At 45.1% G+C, this 23,842-nt stretch overlaps 5 protein-coding genes across 7 annotated transcripts; 1 reads left to right on the forward strand and 4 right to left on the reverse strand.

The window, feature by feature from the left end:
- Window positions 1-113: 113 nt before the first annotated feature.
- On the reverse strand, window positions 114-8,329 carry LOC132255579 (E3 ubiquitin-protein ligase MYLIP). Of its 2 annotated transcripts, none has more exons than XM_059751673.1 (4): window positions 7,773-8,329; window positions 1,209-1,996; window positions 557-1,138; window positions 114-494 (listed from the first exon to the last, which is right to left on the reverse strand). In XM_059751673.1, exons 1-4 carry the CDS (start codon window positions 7,860-7,862, stop codon window positions 410-412), a joined length of 1,545 nt encoding a protein of 514 aa, XP_059607656.1. In that variant the 5' UTR covers window positions 7,863-8,329; the 3' UTR covers window positions 114-409. The 2 variants fall into 2 exon arrangements, with proteins under 2 accessions (XP_059607656.1, XP_059607657.1); XM_059751674.1 differs by lacking the exon at window positions 7,773-8,329 and adding an exon at window positions 4,170-4,247.
- A 4,554-nt stretch (window positions 8,330-12,883) lies between these two features.
- Window positions 12,884-14,186, forward strand: LOC132255646 (uncharacterized). Its single transcript, XM_059751749.1, has 2 exons — window positions 12,884-13,100; window positions 13,377-14,186. The coding sequence occupies exons 1-2, from the start codon at window positions 13,071-13,073 to the stop codon at window positions 13,683-13,685; spliced, it is 339 nt and encodes a 112-aa protein (XP_059607732.1). The 5' UTR covers window positions 12,884-13,070; the 3' UTR covers window positions 13,686-14,186.
- Window positions 14,187-14,247: 61 nt separating this feature from the next.
- On the reverse strand, window positions 14,248-18,216 carry LOC132255645 (peroxisomal ATPase PEX6). The gene is made up of 5 exons (XM_059751748.1): window positions 18,183-18,216; window positions 17,845-18,079; window positions 16,544-17,773; window positions 14,702-15,917; window positions 14,248-14,622 (listed from the first exon to the last, which is right to left on the reverse strand). Exons 2-5 carry the CDS (start codon window positions 17,866-17,868, stop codon window positions 14,477-14,479), a joined length of 2,616 nt encoding a protein of 871 aa, XP_059607731.1. The 5' UTR covers window positions 17,869-18,079; window positions 18,183-18,216; the 3' UTR covers window positions 14,248-14,476.
- An 84-nt stretch (window positions 18,217-18,300) lies between these two features.
- Window positions 18,301-20,136, reverse strand: LOC132255484 (thioredoxin-related transmembrane protein 1). Its single transcript, XM_059751544.1, has 3 exons — window positions 19,721-20,136; window positions 19,369-19,530; window positions 18,301-19,309 (listed from the first exon to the last, which is right to left on the reverse strand). The coding sequence occupies exons 1-3, from the start codon at window positions 19,867-19,869 to the stop codon at window positions 18,727-18,729; spliced, it is 894 nt and encodes a 297-aa protein (XP_059607527.1). The 5' UTR covers window positions 19,870-20,136; the 3' UTR covers window positions 18,301-18,726.
- Window positions 20,137-20,204: 68 nt separating this feature from the next.
- On the reverse strand, window positions 20,205-23,764 carry LOC132255483 (cyclic nucleotide-gated cation channel beta-3). 2 transcript variants are annotated; one of them, XM_059751543.1, is made up of 4 exons: window positions 23,329-23,764; window positions 22,058-23,246; window positions 21,877-21,984; window positions 20,205-21,795 (listed from the first exon to the last, which is right to left on the reverse strand). In XM_059751543.1, exons 2-4 carry the CDS (start codon window positions 23,180-23,182, stop codon window positions 20,275-20,277), a joined length of 2,754 nt encoding a protein of 917 aa, XP_059607526.1. In that variant the 5' UTR covers window positions 23,183-23,246; window positions 23,329-23,764; the 3' UTR covers window positions 20,205-20,274. The 2 variants fall into 2 exon arrangements, with proteins under 2 accessions (XP_059607526.1, XP_059607525.1); XM_059751542.1 differs by lacking the exon at window positions 23,329-23,764 and having other exon boundaries at window positions 22,058-23,284.
- Between the last annotated feature and the right edge of the window lie 78 nt (window positions 23,765-23,842).

Consider the following 23,842-nt stretch of genomic DNA (forward strand, 5'->3'; position numbering starts at 1 on the left):
TAAATCGGCGTCGTCTTCGAATTACGACAATTCAAGTGCCAACTGTCGCGATAGAACAAAAAGACATTTTTTTCTCATTACTTTTCTTTTTCTCTTTATTTTATTTTTCTTTCTCTCTCTCTTTCTCTTCTCTATGCAACAAGAAAACAAGTTAATGCACTTACGTATCAATACTGTGTAAAAGGTTTTGGATTATATACAAAAGTTGCATTGATGCACAATTCAAAGTGAAACTTTAGCAGGAATTCATTATAATTGCAAGCACTAGAAAAAATCACGATTCTTTTCTGCTCTCTACAAAATAAATATCAAGTAGTTTCTACCTAATCATCACATTTTCATCTCTCGTCAGATTTGTAGCAAAAACATCGCTCTTCATCATCGTCATCGGGTTTTCTCCTCTCCTTCTTTATGCACTCGGCCTGAGCTCGGCTGGCAGGAAGATCCTGTTGATCCTGTCAATTGTTGAGCGGCAGAGAGGACATCCATCACACCTGAAAGTAGAGAATTTGTTTGTCAATCACACAGTTCACGCATGCTTCCTTCAGCGCCTTACATTTCTGCACAAATCCTGCAACAGGCGACATGTCCGCAGGGCGCAAACATCGTGTCGATCGCCTTGTCCATGCACACGCGACACGTGAAGGCCTCAGAGATGCGATCGGACACCATCTTCTCCATCTGCCCTCGTTTCGCTTCCTGCTCCGCCAGAACAGCGCTCACATCTGTCGCCACCGCTCGCAATCTGCTGTCCAGATCGTCCGGCTGACTCTCCTCGTCCTCTACACAGCCCACGTCCACTCCCTGGGAGTGCAGCACCCGCCTGGCGTTGTCGTACACCTCGCGGCAAGTCCTCTGGATGTCGAAGACATACCTTTTGCCCAGCTCCGTGTCCTCATTGAACATGGACACAATTGTCCCCTTGAGATCTCTGATGAACTGCGTTTGCACCGCACTGCCGACCGTCTCGCACGAGTAAAATGCATGCTTCTCCGTGATGGCACGATACAGCCCGTGAGCCGTCCTGTGGCAGGGCATCTTTAGGTCCAGCTCCGTGCTGGTGTGATCATGCGAGAGGTAGCGTAGCCTGAAGCTCCTGCCCTTAGACTTCACCGACTCCACGGCGCTGTAGGGAATCCTGCGCAAGACAACACGAAAAAATGAGTGTCAGTCAATGTCCTTTGGCAGAAGTGCACACAAATACTCACTCTCTCTTCTCATTCCCCACAGTGTAGATCACAAGTCCGTGTGGCCCCACGGCGATGTCCATTTGCATCTGCGTGCCAAATTCACTCTTCGGCACGTGAAAGATCTCCTCACCGAAGCCCTCGAGCTTCGAAATCTCCGCCAGAAGCCAGTACTTGGCCGACTTGGCGGACAACTTTGCCAATTTGGCATGCTCTTGCCGAATCATCGCTGCAAAATCCCTCGGCATTTGCTGTGACTCCACCAGCGGCCTTATGCTGTAGTACACCTCGTAAGGCGTCTGGGAATCGCATCTCTTGGCCTGCGTCACCACGTCTGGCGTCTCGGAGCACTTCCTCTTCGATCCGCGGCGCTGCTGCTCCTTCCTCTCGCCGCCCATCTGGGCCACTCCTCGTGACGCCTGAGCGACTTCTGTGTACTTCACGCCATCCGCCTGGGCGAAGAGTGCCGCCAGGAGGGCAGCATTGCTCCAATTGGACGCCAAGAGGCGATTCTCAAGCAAATCCTGCCGTGCCTGCATGTAGAAGAGATTCCGCACACTCTCCTGCAGGATTATGTGCACAGGCACCCAGAACTTCACCCGCAACGCCAGACTGTGCAGATTCCCCTCGATGCTGTGCCTGCCGAGGGGATTCCTCAAGTTGATCCAGTGCCTGTTGCGCGACTCCCCATCCACCGGACTGCCCGGAATCTGTCCGCTGGCATCAATCGTGGCCACAGATGCTCGGCGATTGTGGACCAAGAGTCCAAAGTATTCCGTCTCACACACAATGCCCAAATCTCGCCATACCTGCCGAAGAAAATAGAGAGAGATTGCGTTAGATCTCTTGCCTTAGAGTCATAAAAGATTTTATGGAACGCAGAATTTCTTTTGGCAACATGTGATATAAACAGATATCACTACAGTTTCAACATGCGTGAGCAACAAGAAAAGACGGTCAAAGGTGTGTACATATTTAAATCATTCAAAGTTGTGTGTTATCAAAGGCAGAATGCCAATACATCATTTCCTTCTGTAATTTGAACCCCATTCACTTCACCTCCCACATTGTCTGGCAAACAAAACTCCCCATAAATCATGAAAATTCTGTGTATTTTCACCTCCTTTCCACGCTCATTCGCGCCTATTTACTCAACAAAAAAAAAAACACCCGCGAGGCGGCGAGAGTGAGAAGAAAGGGTGATAAGACTTATCAGCGGCACTGTTTCTCATTTCTCAAAAAAAGAATAAATAGAGTGAGAGAGAAAAAAGAAGTACTCAGTGATATTGCTGAGAGGAAACACTGTGTTTTATACCCTTCTCTGTTGATCCATGAAATAATGCCTTCTTATAACAATAACAAGACAGCGCACTTGTGATAGCGCGAATTTGTTCACTTTTGCCTCTTTATTATTTTGTAAACAATATTTTGTACATCGCGATGCTCTCCTTTTTCCCGTTTTCTCTCTGTCTTTCTGTAAATATAACAACTGTGTTGTTGTACCTTCTCTTCAACACGGGCGCAGGAGAGCCAATGAACTCAACCAGTGCGTGCTAATTATAAATCGAAAAAAGGTATTATGGATATACTGAAATATCGTCAGCTGCAGCATCTCTTCTCGTATCGTCATGAGTGACAAGAACTGTGCAAGAAATGGGTTCAAGAGCACAAGTACAGCGGAAGAATTGCAGGGGAAAAAAATCATTTCAGTGCGATTTTCCGTGCAATCTTTCAATTTTCCTTGGAGTGTTTTCCCATCCATTTACGGGTGTGCTCAGAACGCAGACAGACAGAGAGATAATCTATTGAAATAGAATATGTCAATTTCCTCGTTTATTTGCACTGGCCATCAAAGTGCTAACCAATTTCAATAATATTTAATCAACCGGTTTTTCTCTATTTCTCCACACTCGGTCATTTTGTCGTGTTGTGTGCAAATCGCTTTTCTTCGTAAGAAGTTTTTAGCGCTTTTTAGCATCTCAGCCATTCGGCGCGATGAGCTAAAATAAACTTGACTCTCTTTTTTTCCCGCGTGCTGCAAAGATGTGAATAAGGAAAGAAGTCTCTGACAGCAAGTCAAGCAAAAATGATCCCCAAGATTATGTGATTCTCTCTCGCATGGCTAACAACAAATTTATGTGCACCGCATGAAGAATAAAAAAAAAGCGAAGATAATAACATATCCTTGAACTCTAAAATAAATACATTTGATGACTTGAGCAAACAATAATAATTTTTATGTGGTATTTTATGTACATGTGTGACACTCTTCGTTCCACCTAAACAACAGCAAAAACAATGAGAAAAGTCGTGGAAAAGAGTCACGAAAAAGCACGTTTTATTGTCAAACTGCGCAATACTTTTTTTTCCCACCTAATCTTCAAACGGGAAGAACTTGAGTTTCAGGATATCGGATATGTGTTTGTGCAAAATAACATGATTAAATGATCTCACGTAGACCGACCAATTCCGCCAAGGGTATGAAGAAAAAGTGATTGAACAAAGGTTCCAGCAAATTCCCTCATTTGGGCTTTGGCAGTGGATTAAAAGTCCATTAAATTACTCAGTGAAATTTCCGACTGAATCCAGTGAAAAGTGACATATTCTTATCGTGCGCTTCACCCATCTTGGGAAAGTACAAATCCTTCTGGGAATGTTGATGATAGACAAACGTGAAGAGGCGCGCCGACAAATTCACTCTTATGAATATAGAATTCAGGCTCATCATGTGGATTAGTGTGACTAACCTCCTTTCTTGGGCTCTTGGGAAAAACCCTCAAAATAGAAAAAAAACCTCTATAGAGGCTTAAGGAGAAAATCCTCGAAAATCCCTCAATCATAATCCGACGCATGATTTGTACTCGTTCTGTAATCGCGTGAAAGAAGAGCGCGTGAAATCCCACCCATAATCATACACTGACTCGTGAATTTCTATCACACAAAATGCCACGACATTGATAATGAAAGAGAAAATTCACTCACTCGCTCAGGTAAATAATGATGGAATTCATGCACAACATACAATTGTGACCATTTAACCAACATTTGGGTCAATCAATTCCAATATCAAAAACCCACGAGAGAGTCTTCTTCCGCTCATCTCTGCCAATTGATCCATCAATTCACATCCGCCTTATATTATTGCAGTCTATCTTGTAATTCAATTGAGCCAACTAGTCTGCCGATCTCTTGCCACCGACTCTTTAACATTCACAAATCTCGCATCTCGCTGCTGATAACTCTATTTGGCATTACATCTTCCCTCTGATGCCTTTGTCTGATGATGCCACAGAGATGACAAAATGTGTGTGACTCTCAGAAGATTCCCCGCGCGCGCGATCTTCCCGCACATCAACAACGACGAACATTTGGAATTTCCCGCGCATTACAGCTCTTGCAATCGAGCGACAAAAGTTGTAAGATCAAAAGGAAAGAAACGGTTGGAACTTGGATTTACTCTAATCGCAATATCATGACGATCTAGATCACTGAATTAGGGAAATAATTTGCACTAAATTCCAATCGAAATTCCCATACTTAACCAGGTCAAATTTTTTTGAGGTTGTTTATCATTTATTTAAAAAAAAAGGCATTTCTGATACTTCGCAAAATCCCCAAATCTTGTCTACTACAATCAGGGATAGTCATAGAAATTATAAATCTCAATAGAAACACAAAGACATGTGATAAACCGTATTCTTAGAGGTTTAAATCTTTTTTTTTCCCATAAATCAACAAATCACTAAAAATCAATAATTTTATGATCGAAAGAATAAAAGATAAGAAAGATGCTAATCTAAATTATACTCAGAATAGCAATCATATACTTAATAATACTTAGCACGACATCGAGCGAAGCCATCAAGAATACAATTGCATGTTGCGTTCAATAATGTTATATAAACTTCAAATCTCTGCTCTCGAGAGCCCGGCCATGCGGTGTCTTATCTTGTTTTCATCTCTCCGCGAACCGCCGCTCTTTCTCCCAAGTCTCAGGGGCCCCCGCGCGACTCACTGAGGCCCGCTTGTATGGGTGAAAAAGCATTTAGCCAAGTGAGAGAGGAATATATACATTCATTTCAAACTTGAACACTCTTCCAAGTGTATTGTGTATGAAGAAATTTGCTGTACTTTGTACTTTGGACTCGTACCGCAGCTCAAGTGGACTTTGGACTCATGAACAACTATAACTCACTGGCCGCCACTCAGCATTAACTTTACTACTTTTCGTCAATATAAGTTTCGAGTCGAGAGACACCAGAGAATCTCGTAGAAGAAAATGCAGCATGACTACGAGAATTCGCTCTTATTTCCCAAAAAAAAAAAAATCAAAAAATTGTCACCACTTATCAGAGGCTATCGCAGAAATTTGCCAGAGAAAAAATCCCCACAAGCACATCAGAAACTCCGAAGAGAGGCAACATTTAACCTTTAACAAGTGCTTGCATGAGTCGCTTTCATCATCATTGGGGTAATTTGCAATTTACCAGCTGATGACTCTTCCATGGCAACACAGGCACGTAGCCAAAGATTGTCCTTCAATTAAAAAGTGAATTATCTGTGCACGGGATCAACAACCATTGCCATTAATAGAATGCACGCTCCTTATTTTCTTAATCAAAAGCCAATCAATAAACACAAATAGACGCTGCAAACAAATCCCACATTCCCAACTAAGCTTCACGTGTTCGCTAAGCTAGAAGTCCAGATTTATTGATTCACTTTGCAATCATCAATTTGCTGTCATGCTCACGCAACGAAATTGCACATGAGGCATAGCAATTGAATTTGTGCAGACCTTGAATTGAGCCACTTTTTTTCCACCAAATTATCCTTACGAAACCCACACACTTTGGCTGCGTATGCGATCTGCCGCTAATGAGGGGCCAGAGAAAGGGAATGGTTAGAAAGTGTGCTGAGGGAAAATGGTGATTGCCCGTGATAAATAACCTTTAGTTGACCATCTTCGATGATCACTCATTCAGCACGTGCTGATCACCACCAACACAGGCGCGAAACGAGCGTAGGGAGCAGGTGGGCCAGATGGTAAACAACAGATGATCGTCACGTTGAGCAGAATGATCGTGAAGAGTTTCACTGGGCGGGATATCAAGGTGGGAAATGCCAATTCCCTTTTGAGAAAGAAGAAGCAGTCTATAAGTATCCAATCGAGCCACAATTCCCCTACAAACCAATAGCGAAACTCACAAACACATCAATTGCTGCGTGAGCCGCTAAATTGGTCATCTGTGTCGCGATGAAAGGATGCTGTTCTTCACACACGACAATCGTTGAATATGTTGGTATGTCAGAAAGAGGCGAAAAATATTTAATAGGAAATTCACACTCCGGCAAAACTACGCATCAGAAATACAATTCTACTGCTCAAAAAAGGAGAAAAAAAAAATGGCACAAAAAGACTCCAATTCTCAAGGACAGAGTGTCTCTCACTCTGGCTTTGGCAAACAAAGCCCACCTTCTTTTTATAGCGTAAACACACAATTTATCATTCGGCAAACTGGGCTGAATTTTTGCAGACTCTCATTCGCGCACCAGTCTTAAGCTAATTTCCAACCTTCGGCGGACTAATTAATTAGATTATCAACTGTGTGCGGCTATAGGAAAAGTCGGTAATTTCTTGCATCATCAATAAAAATAACCACGACACATTCTCATTCCTGAAACACTGGGGAAACATCGATTAATATCTAAACCGCGACCAGACCAATTCACATGAGATAAAGTGCACTCTCGCCACGATCTGTTCACGTGATTGATCGCATGGTCATTGCCAATGAGGAATCACAAATTCTATCCATATTTAATGTGATATCGCGCGTCTCCATCATAGGAGAAATGTTAATTGGTTCCTACACAGCGCAACCATCTCGCATTTCAAGATGGTAATACAAGACATCCATTTTTCCCCACTCTTGAGCATCGGTTTGAATGCCCAACATTTTTCCAGCACTTGTTCTCCTTAAAGAAAAAAAAAGAAGCTCGAAGAGAAATTTCCCTTAATGTCATGTACATTTTGAAAACAGGAAGAATTCCGGTATACACAGAACGGGTAATCAGTTGTGTAATGCATTACGGTTTGTAGTTTCACAACTGTCAATTTGACAGAACCTTGAAAACTATAGACAAACCGACATGATCAGGCTAAGAAAATAATTTTTCAACCAATTTCTTCTCCATTTCCACTCAATTAGTGGAATGCGGCGCTTCCGCAGAGGAAATATAACAAGATAAATCACCTCGATTTTTAATTATATGTGTACTTTATGTAATTACACATTGAAATTACTTTGCGGAAAGTGAATGCATACATTTCTATTCATCACACTTTGGCACACAGGTGAAATACAATATTTGAATATATACTGACCAAAGTCTAAAAAGCGCTTTTTGGATCCGTGTTGAAAACCGCAATAAAAAAAGACTCAGTCATCAATTGTTACGCTTTTTTCCCCTCCATATCACTATATTGATTTTGCGTCCAAAGTACACGATATATGTTAATTGTAGTAAAGTGTGCAAATTAATACAGCCACAGAATATTGTTTTTATCGCTGTTTTCTTTACCTTCTCCAGACACTCTTGAGCTATCGCCTTCTGGTCGATGTCAACACAGAGTGTTGTTGTTCCATTTGGCATGTTCACGAGGATCTTCATCTCGAGTGTCCTCTTTGCGTGAGTCAGAGACAAAATTTTATCAAAAAGCAATAAAAATTATACCGTAACACACACAGTATATAATCTCTAAAAAGTTATATATTACAAAACACTCTTTTTTATCATTCTTTCCGGTTTTTCTTTGTCTCTGGCACTGCGCGCTCTCAAAAAAAAAACTCTTCTCTCGCTCTCTGTCTTCGCGCACAAAATGTTCACTTTCTCCCCAGAAGCGCGCGGAGGGTCACAATCGATATATTGCAATGTTGATGCGAGCAAACAATAACACTTGCCCACCGGAAGAATTGCAAGTCAAATGAAAATTGTGTTCGGCCAGTGCAAACTTTACGTCTTGTCCCATCGGGAGACACAACTAAAGTGATGTTGAAATGACAACATTGCTATCGACATGCCAAAAGATGAGCTCCTCCACGCAACACTTCGCGTATTCCTCACCGTTCACGGCACACAGGCAAGTGCTGGTGTCGTGAATAAAGTTGATAACGAACCATCAGTTTGCTCACACAGTTGAGAGATGTCGCTAGCTGAGGCTTTGAGCGCTTGAGAGTGTTTTTGAACACCCAAAGACGTTAGATGAAACATGGTGTTGGCTGAATCACCATCTTTCGTGACTGTTGTGAAAACTTCATGTCTTAAGATTCTTTAATTCTCATTCTGTCTTGTGGCGTTATGAATACACACGCTGAATATAAACTCTAAAGCTACGGAATCAAGACGCTAAGTGGTTGAATAGAATTTTTTCAGTCACTGTTTTTCCTTGGTTTCCTTGCCTTTCGAGGAAATAATTCCTTGACTTTATTGCCCAAAATGAAGGTACGGGAAAATAAGTGAGAAAGTAAAACCATTCATTCATTAGAATTATTTCTGCACAGGTTTTTCTCCAGAAATATAACAAATATTCTGTTCTACCATAATAAAAATGCTTCCTTCAACTGTTAATGTCTTAATGATAGAGTTAAGAACAGTATTGCCTTTATTTGTTAATAGATATTTCATGCAATCTAAGCGTAAATGTGTACACAAAGTCCCGAAGATTTAGCCGACGTTTATGTACATACGCACTGGCTGTATCTAGTCATGTATTTTCATTGTAATTCAATATGAAACATACTAAAATATTGACTTTCACCCTTGATTATTCTCTTTTTTTTTGTCTCTGGAACAGTACATAAGATGCCATTTGAATGACATCAGCTGGAATATTTCGCCAATACTTGTGAAATTGGAATATCAAGCGCAGAAATTCATCGTATGATGCTGTTGCCATCCCTCAGTTTGTCAGATGACTGGAGATCCACCAATCCTGAGCGAAGAGGTGGATCATGTGAAAGACCTACCATCATGTGAACGGACGAATTAATTATCCTTCGTCTCAGTGCTCATCAATCAGTCTGCTGGTCGCGCAAAGGCGCTCTGGCCAGCGCACGTGACATTCACGTTCACTTTCTTTTAGGTAAAAATAGAGTGTACAAAAACACAAGTGAGTACGTCGCAATTGTGGGCCAACAAGCGCCTAACGTCGCGGAGGCATGCCGGCCTCATGGTTACACATACACGTCTAGACATGTTAGGAGGGAAGAGGCCGCAAAAAATCTAATAACATCGATAAGACATTATAAATAACAAAGCCATGTGGTTGGTTACTGGTGACTAAGACAAGCGTGGCCAGAGAGTCGCGTGAAAATCACTCGAATTCGCTTGATCACGGCACACCCACCTGATCAATGATGACCACGCCGGCCAAATGTAGGTCCCAACTGTGAATTTATGCTAATTTATGTGCTCTTCGGCATATCTCGCTCCCGTTCTGTCCCAAGAACCACCGCATACCGAAGAGGATAAGGAGAAGAAGACGCTTGAAGAGCCATTGACCAAATTAGCTTCCATTGAACGTGTTACAATTGCCCATCCAGGAAGACATTTCGTCAATCACGAAATTAATTCAATTTTGCCAAACCAGGCGAGGGTGAACAGCGATGGGCGCGCTTACAGAGACACTTTATACACTTGTGAACTGTAGGTCAAGAAAGAGGAGCGGATATTAAGACAACTTGAAGCGTTTATCAGAAAACATCGAGATTTAGGGCCATTAAGTGGATGATTAAGGAATAATTTGTATTCATAATATATAAATATGGTAGACTTTCTTCCATTCCGTTATCAGTTTCATACTGAATTGCTTACTTTTTCCAACATGCACTGCAATTTGTAGACAATTTGCCCATCACTGAATCACAGCATCTCAGAATCTGGCAATATCTCATATTCTCTCCTTAATTTGTTCTTTTCACTTTCACTTTTTCTGTTCTGATAGACAGCAAAAGGATTGTGTAATTTTGATATTGAGAAGAATATTGCAGATAAAACTGGTAAACATAAACAGTAAATTGTACTGATTGGGCATGTCTTTTGACGCAAATTCTAGTCGTAAATTTTTTCTTCATTCCGCCTCTTGATTACCCCCAAAGACAAAAATGTGTTGTCAAACAAGGAGCAACGAAAAAAAAGAAGCATCCAGACACTTTCTGTATCAATCATATGACTTCTCTTTTGGAGGTTCTTTGAAAAAGGCAGATTTTTCACAGCGTTTTTGTGGGTGAGCGCGCGCGCGATATCGCCTTTAAGAAGAGACCTTTATAACACAAAGCACTTGATGGGGAAATTGTCGGCATGAAGTGAGTTTAGCTGATGAATTGATTGCCTAATAAAAATCTCTCACATGATCTTGAGCGTCTTCCAAAGTGGTTGAGCATCTCAGGAAGGCAAAAAAGAGGGGTGTGTAAATTGGAGATAAGACCGGGCGAAGATAGAAATAGCTTGAATTACGTACAGAATCACGGGACAAAATTGCAGGTGTTTCGCCGAAGAGTGAGTGATTCATCAGGGAATTCTAACGAATTTCCCCAGTGGATCTTTGGAATTTTGAGTTTCTCTCTTGATCCTGAGCTACATTTCTCACGTCTTCTTCTTCTCTTCGCAGAATGTGCGCGCGGCCAAAGTGCGCCGGCGGATGGCAAACATGCCAAATCACTCACGAAACATTAATCGGTATTTCGTCATTTTGTGAAAGATCCCAACCAGAGGCCAATGTATGCCAAATTTTACTTCCCACTTGTGTGTGCGCGCGACGCGAAAAGCCATCAAAGCCACTCATGTTCATTCATAGATCAAAACCGAAAGCAAATAGTGATTTCTGATAAGTATCAAATTACTACAGCACACAGAAGCGTCATACGCACAATACTATTCAATTGCTGCGTCTTATTGCGAAATCACAATCCCACACACAACTATAGTGATCTTGCAAGGCAATGTTGAGGCATTGCTATTGAACTTTCGTGGAAGATCGTAATGAATGGGCGGCAAAGAAGCAATGAATGAAAATTCCCGTGTAATGGCTCTAATAGCCAATTTTGGTGAAATTGAGGAAACTGACGAAAAGATGATTCAAAAACACGTGTGAATTTAGTCATGCGCGCCCGAAAGACAAAAAAAATCACTCTGATAAGGAAAGGGAATTTATCAGAGACAGAAAAAATGACCAAATATTGAAGATATTTGAAGAATTTCACACTACACACAGCATTATCTCTGCACGGACATACAGAATATGTCCTACTTTTTTTTTCTTCTGCCATTTAAAAGCATGATAGGCCACACACAACGCGACCACCCCAGATTGACCGATAAAATTACACGACAATTCACTCATCAATTGTGCGGCGACACTAAATATTACGAGCAAATTCCCCGGAAAATCATGGAAATTCCATCAACAAATAGTCATAAATGTATCACATTGCTGCATTTGATCACATTAACAGCAATTGCGCATCCTTCTTCGCACTCTCTCGCGCTCTCTCTCTCTCGCCTTGTACGTGAGATGATGAGATAATTTTTACAATTGTCTGTCAAGCAGAAAGTGATTTAATATATAATATCAGTTGGGAAGAAATTTCATCATGAGATTAGGTCATGGTCAGGCTTTGGGAACGGCAATGCTGAGTCGCTGAGTGAAGTTCAAGTATCCCAATTTTAGACCCATAATTTTTTCAGCTTCCGTTATTATTTATATGAAGAGCCTCTGTGTGATATTTCACAATTTCACACTCAACGCGAAAATCTGCGTCGCCACAGCAGATAACTGGGTGTGAGGGAGCACGAAATCACATCATGGGCGAAGACAAAGAAAGAAGATAAGGTGGAATAGAGGCTGAGATAAGGTGCTTAGCAACAACAACTGCTGATATGTTCAAAAGGATTGAAGTCCAGGTGGAAGAAACACGATGATTTGCTACACTTTCTGCACTCCAATGTGAACAAAAACTATGAATAACTATTGAAATAGTGAAGATTAATGCCAAATTGTCGAAGGATGTTCAGTAGAAAACAATGCCGAAGGAATCACAAACTCAAAAGCTCGACTAGCTCAAAGGCTTATCCACTTTTTGCGCACTTTCGGATTGAAATAATTGGTATTTTGTTCTCACACTCCTGATGCATGATATGTACCGAAAAAACGTCTCCACATCCTATTAGTGTGATTTATTTATAATTAAATATACTGTGATTAATATAAATTGTACTCCAAATATTGTGATAAAGATAAGAGTATGGAATTTTTAAGCGATCCAGCAAAAAAAAAAGGAAAACGCGCGCGCGACAGAAAATGATCGCTACCATTCTCAATACATCAAAGAGCTAAACACTTGAGGAATCATTAGTCAATAAATCATCTTCAGCGTGCCACAATGTGATCACACCCACCTTCAGTGGGGAGATCAAATACCGTAGGAGGGCCAATCCTCTTGATAAGCTCCTCAAATTATGCACAAGTATATCACGCAGGCATTATCATGGATCAATCAGTCAAATATGTATAGAGCACTCGTGACGATAATGGAGAGCGCGAATACAGACAGAGAGAGAGAGCGTGAAGAGGCACGACTGGACAGCGCGCGCTTCTTATATAAATTACAACATGATTACAAATGTTTAGTTCACTACAGATCGCCAGAAGAGACACATCGCAAGCTATAAAGCTCAAGAATTGAAAAGAACTTGTGAGAATTCGCGTTTTGACTTGTATTTCGGCCAAGAGGAATATTATTATTATTACAGTGTGTGACGTTCAACAAGGATTTTATCCTTAGCCAATTAATTAGAGACAATTTATAACATCATAATCAAATGAATCTAAAGTTGGAGAAGATTATCAAGGTAAATTGAGAGGAAAAATTAAAACATTTCCCCCCTCCCCGTTCATTAAAGTGCAGGCAAATTAGTGATCTTTTAGCAGACTGTTTTGTTGTTTTTTGCAAAATATGATGAAATTGTGAAGAGAATTTGGGTAATGCTAAAAATTGATGATGTGACTAAACTCCAAGTCAAGTGAAAGTATAACAATCCGCGAAATACAAACACCCACTTATCGCCAATCAAGTTCAATATCCGCGCGATTGTCCATTACAAAAGTTCTTTCGTTCTTGCCAACAGATGAAGTCCCTGACCATCTTGTGCCTCCTGCTGATGCTCGCCATCGGCGCGGTCTCGTGCCGACCGTCCGATCGCAAGCCCGCGCAGCCTCGCACGCAGATCCAGGACGTGGTGGCGGAATTCCACGACATGGATCCGGCGGAGTTTGAGCGCATCCGCAGATGCTACGAGGACGACGACACAATGGAGCTGTGCCAGCGCTGTGCAAAGGCCACCAAAGTGCGCAACGCCTTCCCCATGTGCTGCTCCAACGAGGACAGCGCCCAGGATTGGTGCAAGGACTACGTATACTATGGTATTCAGTATTAAGCTGCGCACGCAATCCGACGAGACCACGTCAATTTCCACTGAAAATTGCTTCAAATTCTTCCTTTAGTTTGTAGTTAGGCGAATTTTTTTTTTTATACTTTTCTGTCATTCATTTTTATATATATATGTCAATCTTATTTAAGAATTCACGTCATTCATAGGTTGCCAATAATTTCGGAGATTATTGCAATTCATTGTCCACCCTGATAATAATTGTCTCGAATATTCTGTGTGTTAAGATTTCAGGGAAAATGTAGAGGCGAAATTAAATGGCTTCACTGCGCATTGGCACAAAATTGCACTACAAAATGTATTGTCCCTTATCTATCATTCAAAAAAAAAAATGACTGTGATCGGTACTATATACTTAATGATCAAGACACAAATTAATTCTATAGTCTTCCCAAGCCATATCGAGGTATCTAAAAGTAGTATTTAGAGACGTACTATTTATTGTATTTTTACATGAATAAATCCTATGACGAATTTTTATACTTGAAACCAAGACTTTTCACTGCTTCAATAGATAATTTATGGAGAGTTCTTTGACTCATTGGCACTCTTTCCTTGACACATGATCATTATCAGTGTGCAATGTGAGCGTCAATAGTTGCTCAATTTGCACTCGCCTGATAAAATATATGCAAACCTATGGGAAAACCAGGGGCGACGCAGTGGCAATTTGACCTCCGGGGTGACAAATATAGAGATCATCTGCAAACCCTCAGCCGCGTTTTCTTTTAATTTGCCAATATAACAAGAAAAAAGTGTATAACAACTTTACCTTAAGTCTACGATCCGAAATTCTCCCTCAAATTGCTGAAATAATCCAAGTCCGATCGACTGATTGACGGCACGAATTTACCAACGGCAATCTTGAAGTCCTCCATGCAAACGATCACGGACTTCCCAGTCAATTCATTTAACTGGGACTTTCCTACAATGTTAACACGGTGAGAATGTTGTGAGGAAATCCCCAAGAGACTTTAGGCACATAATTTATGAGCCAGACTTACCGTCTGTCGCCATCGCCACAGTCCTGCGCACGGCATTTAGCCAAGCATTTGAGCAGATCGAGTAGATATCAGCTCCTGTCATCTCGCTCTTCAGCATCTCGGCGATCTTCTTCAGCTTCACCGCCTTGTCCAGCACGAATTTCTTCGTCTGCGCCTGCAGCACGGCCAATTTGTCATCCGTCGTGATACACGGCCCAACGAAGAAGAGCTTATCGAAGCGTCCCGGCCGCAGGAGAGCCGGATCAATGAGGTCTGGACGATTTGTCGCGGCCAAAATGAAGATCTGCTGTGACTCACCACCCATGCCGTCCATCTCTGCCAGCAGTTGGCTCACCACGCGATCCATCACGCCGCCTGAGTCACCGGCAACGCCACGATTTGGCGCCAGGGAGTCCAGCTCGTCCAGGAACAGGACACAAGGGGCTGCAGATCGCGCTCGTGTGAACACTTCGCGCACATTCTGTTCACTCTGGCCCACGTACATGTTCAGCAATTCCGGTCCCTGCACAGCCAGGAAATTCAGCCGACACTCCGTGGCCACAGCCTTGGCCACCAGCGTCTTGCCCGTGCCCGGTGGGCCGTACAGCAGAATGCCGGAGCGCCTCAGATTGCCGCCCATGAGGTGAACATGGCGCAGCGGCAGACCAATGCTGTTCTGAATCTCATCCTTGATTCTCGCCAGCCCACCAATGTCACTCCACAGCACTTTGGGCACCTTCGGAGCGCCCATGCTGTCCGAGAATTGCTCCTGCATAGCGCTGAGATGCTGCGAAAAGTGCTGCAGCGTCAGATGATGAGCATCTCTGCCGCTCTTTTTCGCATTCACATACAATGTCTTCAAGTCGCCGTGCAAGAAGCCAACTGTCTCATCAGCAACACTCCTCAGAGTCTCATCAGTCTCTCTGTGGAGTGCTCCGATGCGCGTATTGAACACCTGGACACTCCGCGTGTCCTTGGCATTGGAGACATAGTCCCAGGTGCTGTGAACTGTGTGCAGCCACCTGAGGATCTGGTATCGCTCCTCCACACCCGGTGGCTCCATTTCGATGGCCTCCAGAAATAGACGTCGAACAGCAGACTTTATATCGCGTCGATTGCTGCTGGCTATCACGAAGAGTGGCTGAATGTCCGATTTGCCAAATAATTCCATCAGTTCCGATTGGAGGGCACCAATCAGGCGCTGATCGTCGTTGCCCTCGTTATCAACGCCGAACACCTGCAATAAAACCAAAACGACAAGTGTTCGTCAATTGCGTGCTTAAACCATTCAATCATCGTGGGCATAAAACACTCCTCGTAAAAAAAAGATTATGGCAAATAGTAAAAGGAAATTGCATCTGCGCAGAATTTCTTGAAAATCCGTAATTTCCCTCGTTAAACTACGAAAAATCCCCAACAGAAGTTGTTTTGAGTCATCGCTCTTGAACCCCACAGTGGAATGTTGACATGAAATTTCCCAGAATTCTTACTAATATCTAATGCAATCAATGCAATTATTATATTGTGTTGTTGCTTAACATAAAGACGCATGTTTGATCGTTCATTTTTTGGATTGATTCTCAGAAAGTAAAAAAAAAAAAAAAAACTATAAGATTTTCCCAGAATATCGCATAATTTCATTGGTACAGAGTCTAATTAAGTATCTAAACGAAACATCACAGTTTCAAGTGCTCGTCTATATTCACTCGCTGACGCTGCCTAGGCAATAAAGCCTCAATAAAGATGATACTTTAGAGACCCTTATCTTCAATTTCATCAAGTCAAACAATAGTTATCTTAACTGATTCACTGTCTAGTCATCGAGCGACTCAAAATCTCTGCTTTTCTCGTCTCCTTCCATACCTCAAAGTTCTGCAGACAAATAATGAGTGGATGGCAAATGTTGCTGTGTGCCAGCACAAGACGCAGTTTTGTCTCCGTCTGGGCAGAAATGCTACACACAATCTCAGCGCAGTCCACAGCGTACAGATGAATGCCCAGGAAGCTTGCCAAAGCCGTGATCACTGTGTTCTTTCCGGATCCACGATCGCCGTGCAGGAGAAATGTTGGATGAATGTTGCGCGAAGCGAGCAAAGAAGCCCTCTTCTCGCTCAAGAAGGGCTCAAAAGACGCCCGCAGGGCGTCAAAGTACCTCCTCAGTCCGTCCGGACAGACATTGGCGAAGGCCATCTCGTGCAGGCTCTGCCGCGGCACGAGCATGTTCACACTGGAGATCTGCTGCAAGCTCGTGCAGTTCTTCACGACAATCGCATGATTTTCATAGCTGTTGTTCTTCGACTCGAGACTCACGCAGCGAAACGGCAGCTTCTTCAGTCTGCTGAATGTGTGATGATGGCGAGAGAAGCAGGAGGAGCGCAACAGTTCCTCCTCCAAGGGAATCTCATAGGTGTTGTTGCGATAGATGAAGCGCGGCTGTTCGAAGTAGCAGCCAAGGATTGTGTCCACGAGCTCATTGGGCATGTCAAAGGGCACATTTATCAGTGCTATCGTGGCTTTTGTGGCAATTTGAGGCACATTGTGATTCACCTGGAATTCGCCCAGGGCTACAGAGAAGGCGTGATCCTGTGGCAGTTTGTACTTTGTCAAGTGGTTGCTGTAAGTGGACTCTGGGACGAAGATTACACCCGCTTGGCAATTGGCCAATTCGACAATCGGCACCAGCATTGAGCTGTTCTGTCTGTTCAGGATCTTTCCCACAATGCCATTCTGCTGGCCCTCAGCAGCCATCTTCCGCCGGCTCTCCATCAGGACTGTGAGATTCACCCAGGGCACCTCCGGATGCGGCACAAAGGCCCCAAAGATGCTGCTGCCTACGAAAATTGTGTGATCCGACTTGATAATGTTGTCTTTCTGCAGTGCATCGCTCAGCCTGTTTGGCAGTGGACAGAGTCTGTAGCGCTTCTTGAATGGAAGTCGTGTTCGGAGGCTTTTAAATCGTCCCACAGCTTCCGCCAGCAGAAACAGTGGAAATGTGTGCGAGGGATATTTTGGGAAGACAATTCCACACACATAAATTGTCATCTTCGCCAAACTCCGCACATCCACACACTGCTTCTTGCCCGTCATCTTCGCCTGCAAGACAAAGAAGAGGGAATTTATCAAAGGAGACTTTTGAGAATCCATTGCAGGGCGCGCGCTCTTACAGATGTTCCTTTCCGGGAGTCCATTTAGCGCTGACACGCAGAGTGTATTGAAGGAATTTGGGTGATTGGCGAGCGTCCAAATTCCCACTCAGACGCCTTCCATTGAATCTTCACGTATTTTTAGGCACTTTCTAGGCCTAGTTCAATGAGAATGTCCGTCTTTTGTGGCGGAAAATGCAATAAATCACCCAAACTTCCTGCTTTTGAGGTTAGAATGTCTCTATTGAATTTCCACCTACAAAATAAAGGATATTTTTTGGTCCCTCACATTCTTCAGACACTCCAGCACATCAGTTACAGGTTAAAATACACTTTAGAGCGAATTAACCACTTCTTACCGAGCAATTTGGCAGAACAACACCCGCACTGTGAGACTCGCGGAAGAATAACAAAGACTGACGTCATCGGCTGTTGCGCTTTATTTCGAGACAACTCGTGAGAAAGTCCTACGAAGTGTCCATATAAAGGTAGAAATATTTATTTTTTCACCTTTTGTAAAGCAAAATTTTGACAAAAACGCTTACGCACTACTTATTAGTTGAATTAAAACTCTTCTTGAATCGAATCGCGTGTGGAAAATCCACGAAAGAAACTCTATCTCTCTTTAACTCGGAATTATTTTGTGCGCCAAAATGTGCTCTCATTAATAATGATTCTCAATATAAAATAAACAGATCATCTCTCAATTATTCCATCCCTCCATCGCGTATAAATGCATCCTCAACAGCAATATCAAGTATTGGTTATATACATACGAAGTCTATGAGGCGTACAAGTCTTTTAATTTCTGCAACTTTACCGATTCTTTCCTCGAAAATCAATTTTTATATTTATGCCTTAAGTTTCCGCGCTGTTTTTCTTTCATTCTCTGGTTTTTGGAATTCACTCAGCCTTGCGAGCCTTCCTCTTCCTCACGTCCGGACTCGATGTTGGACTGGCTTTGGGCGTGGCCTTCCTGGGCGATGGTGGCGGAGACACTTTTTCGCCATCCTCTTCCTCCTCCTCCTCGTCCTCCGTGTCGGTGCCCGAGTACTTCTCCTTGTCCGATCCCGAGGAGACCTCCTCGTCCTCCAGCTCGTCGGCGCGAATGTCATCTCCAGAGCCGTGATCACCTCTCTGGCTGTCCGAGAAGCTGGTGCGCTGCAGATGCTTCGGCGGGAAGAGGCAGTCAATCACGCAGACGAGCAGGAGTCCCAGGATGGCGCCCATGAGGATCGTGGCCACGGCGAAGATGGCATAGGACGCCCAGGCGGGCAGTCCATACTCCTTCAGCATGAGCGTGTTGAGCTCCTTGAGGAAGTGCGACAGCTTGAAGAAATACGACACGATGGACATCTGAATGGAGTCTGGCTTCTTCCACGCCGACACAGGCTCCACATTCTTCCACTTTCGCTCCTGAATGAACGTCATCAGCGCATTGATGTCCCTCCCGCCGCGATACTGCCGGAATTCGCCGTTCTTCACGCTGAAAATAGACGCACAAGCCAGTCAAAAGACGCCTTAACGGCTGCCGAGCCTGCTTACTGGAATATCGTGGGCAGAGCCGTGACGAAGAACCTCCCGCTGAGTCCAGGCGACGCGGTGACGTCGATCTTAGCGGTCTTCACATTCACCTCCTGCGTCCACGCCGAGAACTCCTCCCATGTATGCTCGATGTTCTTGCAGGCCGGACACCAAGGAGCATAGCTGAAGGTGTAAACATGATAATTTAATCTCATGTTTGCCGATGCGTCTGACGGAGGTCAATGTTCCGATCGACATAACCTCACTCTGGCCAGAAAATCTGGTCATTTGTCACACAGAAAGAGCATCTCCTCCAGCAATTTGTGGTGAAAATGCCTTGCTGATTGAGAGATAAGTATGCAAATTAACTCACAATTCCACCATCCACTCTCCCTTGAGCATCAAATCCCAGTTGCTCTCAGACAGCTCCACCACATTCGGCAGTCTCTCCGCACACTGACCATTTGGTAGAGCGATGGCCAGAAAGACAGCCACGCACACTAGCAGGGGCCTCCGTGACATCTTCTCACGTCTCCTCAGTGGGGCTCCTCGGCACTTTTCTTCCGTTCCGGGAACAAAAGTATCAGCCAAACACGCGACGAAAGTCACACACGAAAGTACACTTAAATATTGCTTACAGGAGCCAAATTGCAAACTGAGAACAATCAGCACGGCAAGAGTGTGCAAAAGCTACCAGTATTACACAGCAATATTAACTACTTTTAGTGGAAAAATGCGTGTGAAAAGTCATGTAAAATCACTGATGATCGCAACAAAAGACTGACATTTTGGGTGCGGATGAGGAGTGGCGCTGGCGTCGTGGTGGCGCTAAAAGCGGGACGAAGAAATTTTGAATATTTTTCTCCCTCACAACTTTTTATTCATCAATCACCATCTCTGAGAATGTTCACAATAAAATCTGCACAGTTAAATCAGTGATGACTCCCTCTCAATGTGCACAGTAACATCGCATGTGTGGCCATTGCATGTGGCGTCGGGCGGAGCCTCGACGTCCTGCTCGCTGCCCATTTGCATGAGTTCCTTCTGTGAGTCTGTGAGATTGACGAAGGAGTTGTCTTCGGTGGAGGGACTCGTCTCCTCCTCGAGTTCATTCTGGATGGCCAAGAGGAGATCACAGGAGAGTGTCTTCACGCCGCCATTCAGCACGCGCTCCTTCACTTCTGACCACTGCTTGGGCAATCCCGGTGGACTGAGAGTGTGTCGCTTGCGGCGCTTCTTCGAGCCCTGCGTCAGCAGAGTCACAGCCGGAGACTCCTGCGGCAGCGCCTTGATGACTGCCTGCAGCAACTTCGGCGGTGTTTTCTTCCTGCGTGGATTCTCAATCACCACATCAGCCTCGTCGCCACTGGCGGCATTCCGCTGCGCCTCTCGAGCCGCATTTCTGCGCATCAAGCTCTTGGCGCGTCTCTTCAGCACCGCCTGAGCATTGGGATAGTACACAATGGCCTCGTTCAGGTCAGACTTGGACAGCACGAAGAGATTGCTGAAACCTCGCGATCGCACGTCCGCCGTCCGGCGATTCCCGCCACCGTTGATGGCTAGCAGGCTGATCTCCCCGAAAACCGAGCCCTCCGACAGTGTGGCCAGCACTTCGTCATTGTTGGGACCGCCCATCACCTGCACCTGGCCCAGCTTCACGATGTACATCTCCTTGCCAACCTCTCCCTTGCGACACACAATGTCGCCCGGCAGGAAAGTCACCGAGCGCAGTTTCAGCACCAACTCCCTGAGCAGCGCCTCCTCGCAATCGGCGAACAACTGCACTTTCGAGAGCGTCTGGATGTGCACAGAGATGGCCACGTCTGTCTTCAGATTCGCTGGCAGCGAATCGAGAATGTGGCGCTCGTCCAGCGTCCTCTGCTGCTCCCACGTGAAGGTGAACCACATCTTCACGCGATGCCTGAGCTCTGTGGGCAGATTTAGACGCCTCATGTACTCCAAAATCTCATCCACTAGCTGCTTGTATTCCGACTGCGAGCGCGTGGCCGTGGCTATGATATCTCGAATCTGACCAATGAGCAGGGCAAACACGAAGACGCCCATCAGCCAGGCGGCGGTCATGAAGAGCAGCTCGCCGTCATTCTCGGGCTTCGGGTTCTTGCCAATGGACGTGGCGGTCTTCGTCGCGAACGCGAAACATCGCATGTACGGATGCCCTTTGCCGCTGAACACCCACCGATTGGTGCCCAGGCCCTGAGCGGCGCTGTACGCGTAGTAGGCGCACGCCGTCAGGTGAATCATGAAGAGCATGTACGTGAGTGTCTTCGCCACGCGCACAATGTGCGGCGAGGAGAGCACGCGATCGAGCAGCTTGAAAAACTCCCAGAAGCTCTGGATCTTCAGCAGGCGCGGCAGACGCAGCAGGACAGCTTTTGTGCCGAAGATCAAGTACAGCACGTCCAGCGGCAGCAACGACAGCATGTCCATCTTTGAAAGGCAGAGGAGAGAATCTCATATTAGATGCGCCGTGATATTAAAGTGAATCAATAAATGCCAGCAATTAAATACCTTAAATTGGAATTTCCTCACGTAATTCTGCCTCGTTCTCTCCTTGTCACGCACCCAGAAGCCATCCAAGAGAAACATGAGCCGATGTTTAATGAAAACAATATCAATCTGTGGGAAAATAGCACACAAACGCGCATTAATTACCACACTCGGCACTTCGATTGGTGTGGCGAGAGCTCACCAGGTAAATCGCATCGGCACACAAGTCCATTATGATCCAGGAAGATGTGTTGGCGTCCGTCTGGAATGGGAAGGAGGAGCGCAGCGGTATCACGTAGGCGTTGTACAGGAAGGACATGGTGACGACGAACAGCCAGGAGATGTAGAACTGGCCCTGCGGATCCAGGACATCGTCGTTCCGGCCGCCGCCACAGAAAGTGGGGCACACGAGGTAGCTGCAGTGCGACTTGCTGTCCTCCGGCGCTTCCGGACTCTTGGATGGCACGATCTCCTCGATGGGCGGCTGTGTGGGGCCAAAGGGCGGCATCGCGCCCACCGGTCCGGGCAGCGACGGTGATCCAGCACTGCTCGAGGGCGTGGGCGGAATTTCAAGCTTCTTCTTCATCTTGTGCGTGCGCTTGGAGAAGCGCAAGATGAGATGCTGCATCCTCTCGCGCACGAAGTGATCCTTCTCCGGATCAGGACTCGGACTGTTGGGCGGAGAAATCTGCTGAGCATTGTCCAGTGGCGCCTCTTTTGGCAGCGACTCCTCCTTCTCCTCTGGCTGCACACACGACGTGATGTCCGCTTGAACGGGCATTTCACTCTCGGCCAGGATGCGATTGACGCAGTCCAGTGGCACGAGAGGCTCTTCGCTCTCTTTTGCAATGATGTGCCTCACCAGGGCATACGTTCGCTGCACATTGTGAGCATCCGCGTCTGCTTCGGCGCATCCCACGCGCCCATTGCGGAAATACAGCTTCGTTCGCAGCCCTTTCGGGCTGCCCGACTTTGTCTGCCGGACAACACAGTGCGGCGGCGAGAGCGGGCGCTCATGGAAGGACATGAGACGGCCCACGGGATGACTGCGCTCTGCCAGCGGAATAATTTCACCACAGCTGGATCGAGAGCCACGTCGAAATTCTCTCTCGTTTTCCTTGCGGCGCTCCTGCTTCAGCACCTGCTCCGTCACCGTCATGAAGTCGCCGATGTCCCGGATCTTGGTGGATAGCTCATCAATGTCCGGGAGGCGAGGGTCGATGAAGGTGGGTCTGGTGGCCGATGGCGGGGGCGATTGGATCACGCGCTCGATGAAGAGGTGCCTCTGGAGCGTCTCCGAGAGATCCGGATGCTGAGCAGCTCGCATTGTCGCACAATTATAACTTCACTTGAAATCACGTTCCACTTCAAGGGAGCATAAGCAGGGGATCCTGGTCAGAAATGGAGGCAGATAGAGTCAAGCACACTTGAAAAATCAAGAGATACTGAGAGTGCTTTGGAAGCGATACTCACACACATTGGCACGCTCAATAGTCGGAATCAATTACACCCGACGAATATTAATTGCCCTGTTTTCAATGATGATACCTCAGGTGAGGCTCAGTCACGCACAACTAACCCAAAGAACGCCGAGGGCAGCTATTCAGCGCCACTGCATGGAACTGTAAATCCTTCCCAAGCCAAATTCCTCACTCCTTCTCCGCCCAAATCTTCACTTTGTCCAGCCTTTGCAGAGAACTGCGAAACGGCTAAACGAAGAGTCTCGCGCAATAATTGCAATTGTAGAATTAATAATTGTGCAACACTTATACTTTATTCACTGCTCGTCCACTTATTGCCTCGATTCAGCATTCGACGAAGGTTTTTTTTTTGTTCTCCAATGAAACTTCCTCAAGAGAGAGCTTTGGGAGGACGAGAAGGACGAACTTTGTTGCGAGATTAATATATTGTCATGGAGAAAATTCATGGCGCGCATGCTTGAAAAGACGCTCGGAAAGCAAGGCAAGCACGAGTGTCGATAAGTAAT

Source organism: Phlebotomus argentipes, unplaced genomic scaffold (genome assembly GCF_947086385.1).
Source record: "Phlebotomus argentipes unplaced genomic scaffold, Phlebotomus argentipes genome assembly contig_5, whole genome shotgun sequence".
In the NCBI taxonomy this organism is placed as follows: Eukaryota; Metazoa; Arthropoda; class Insecta; order Diptera; family Psychodidae; genus Phlebotomus; species Phlebotomus argentipes.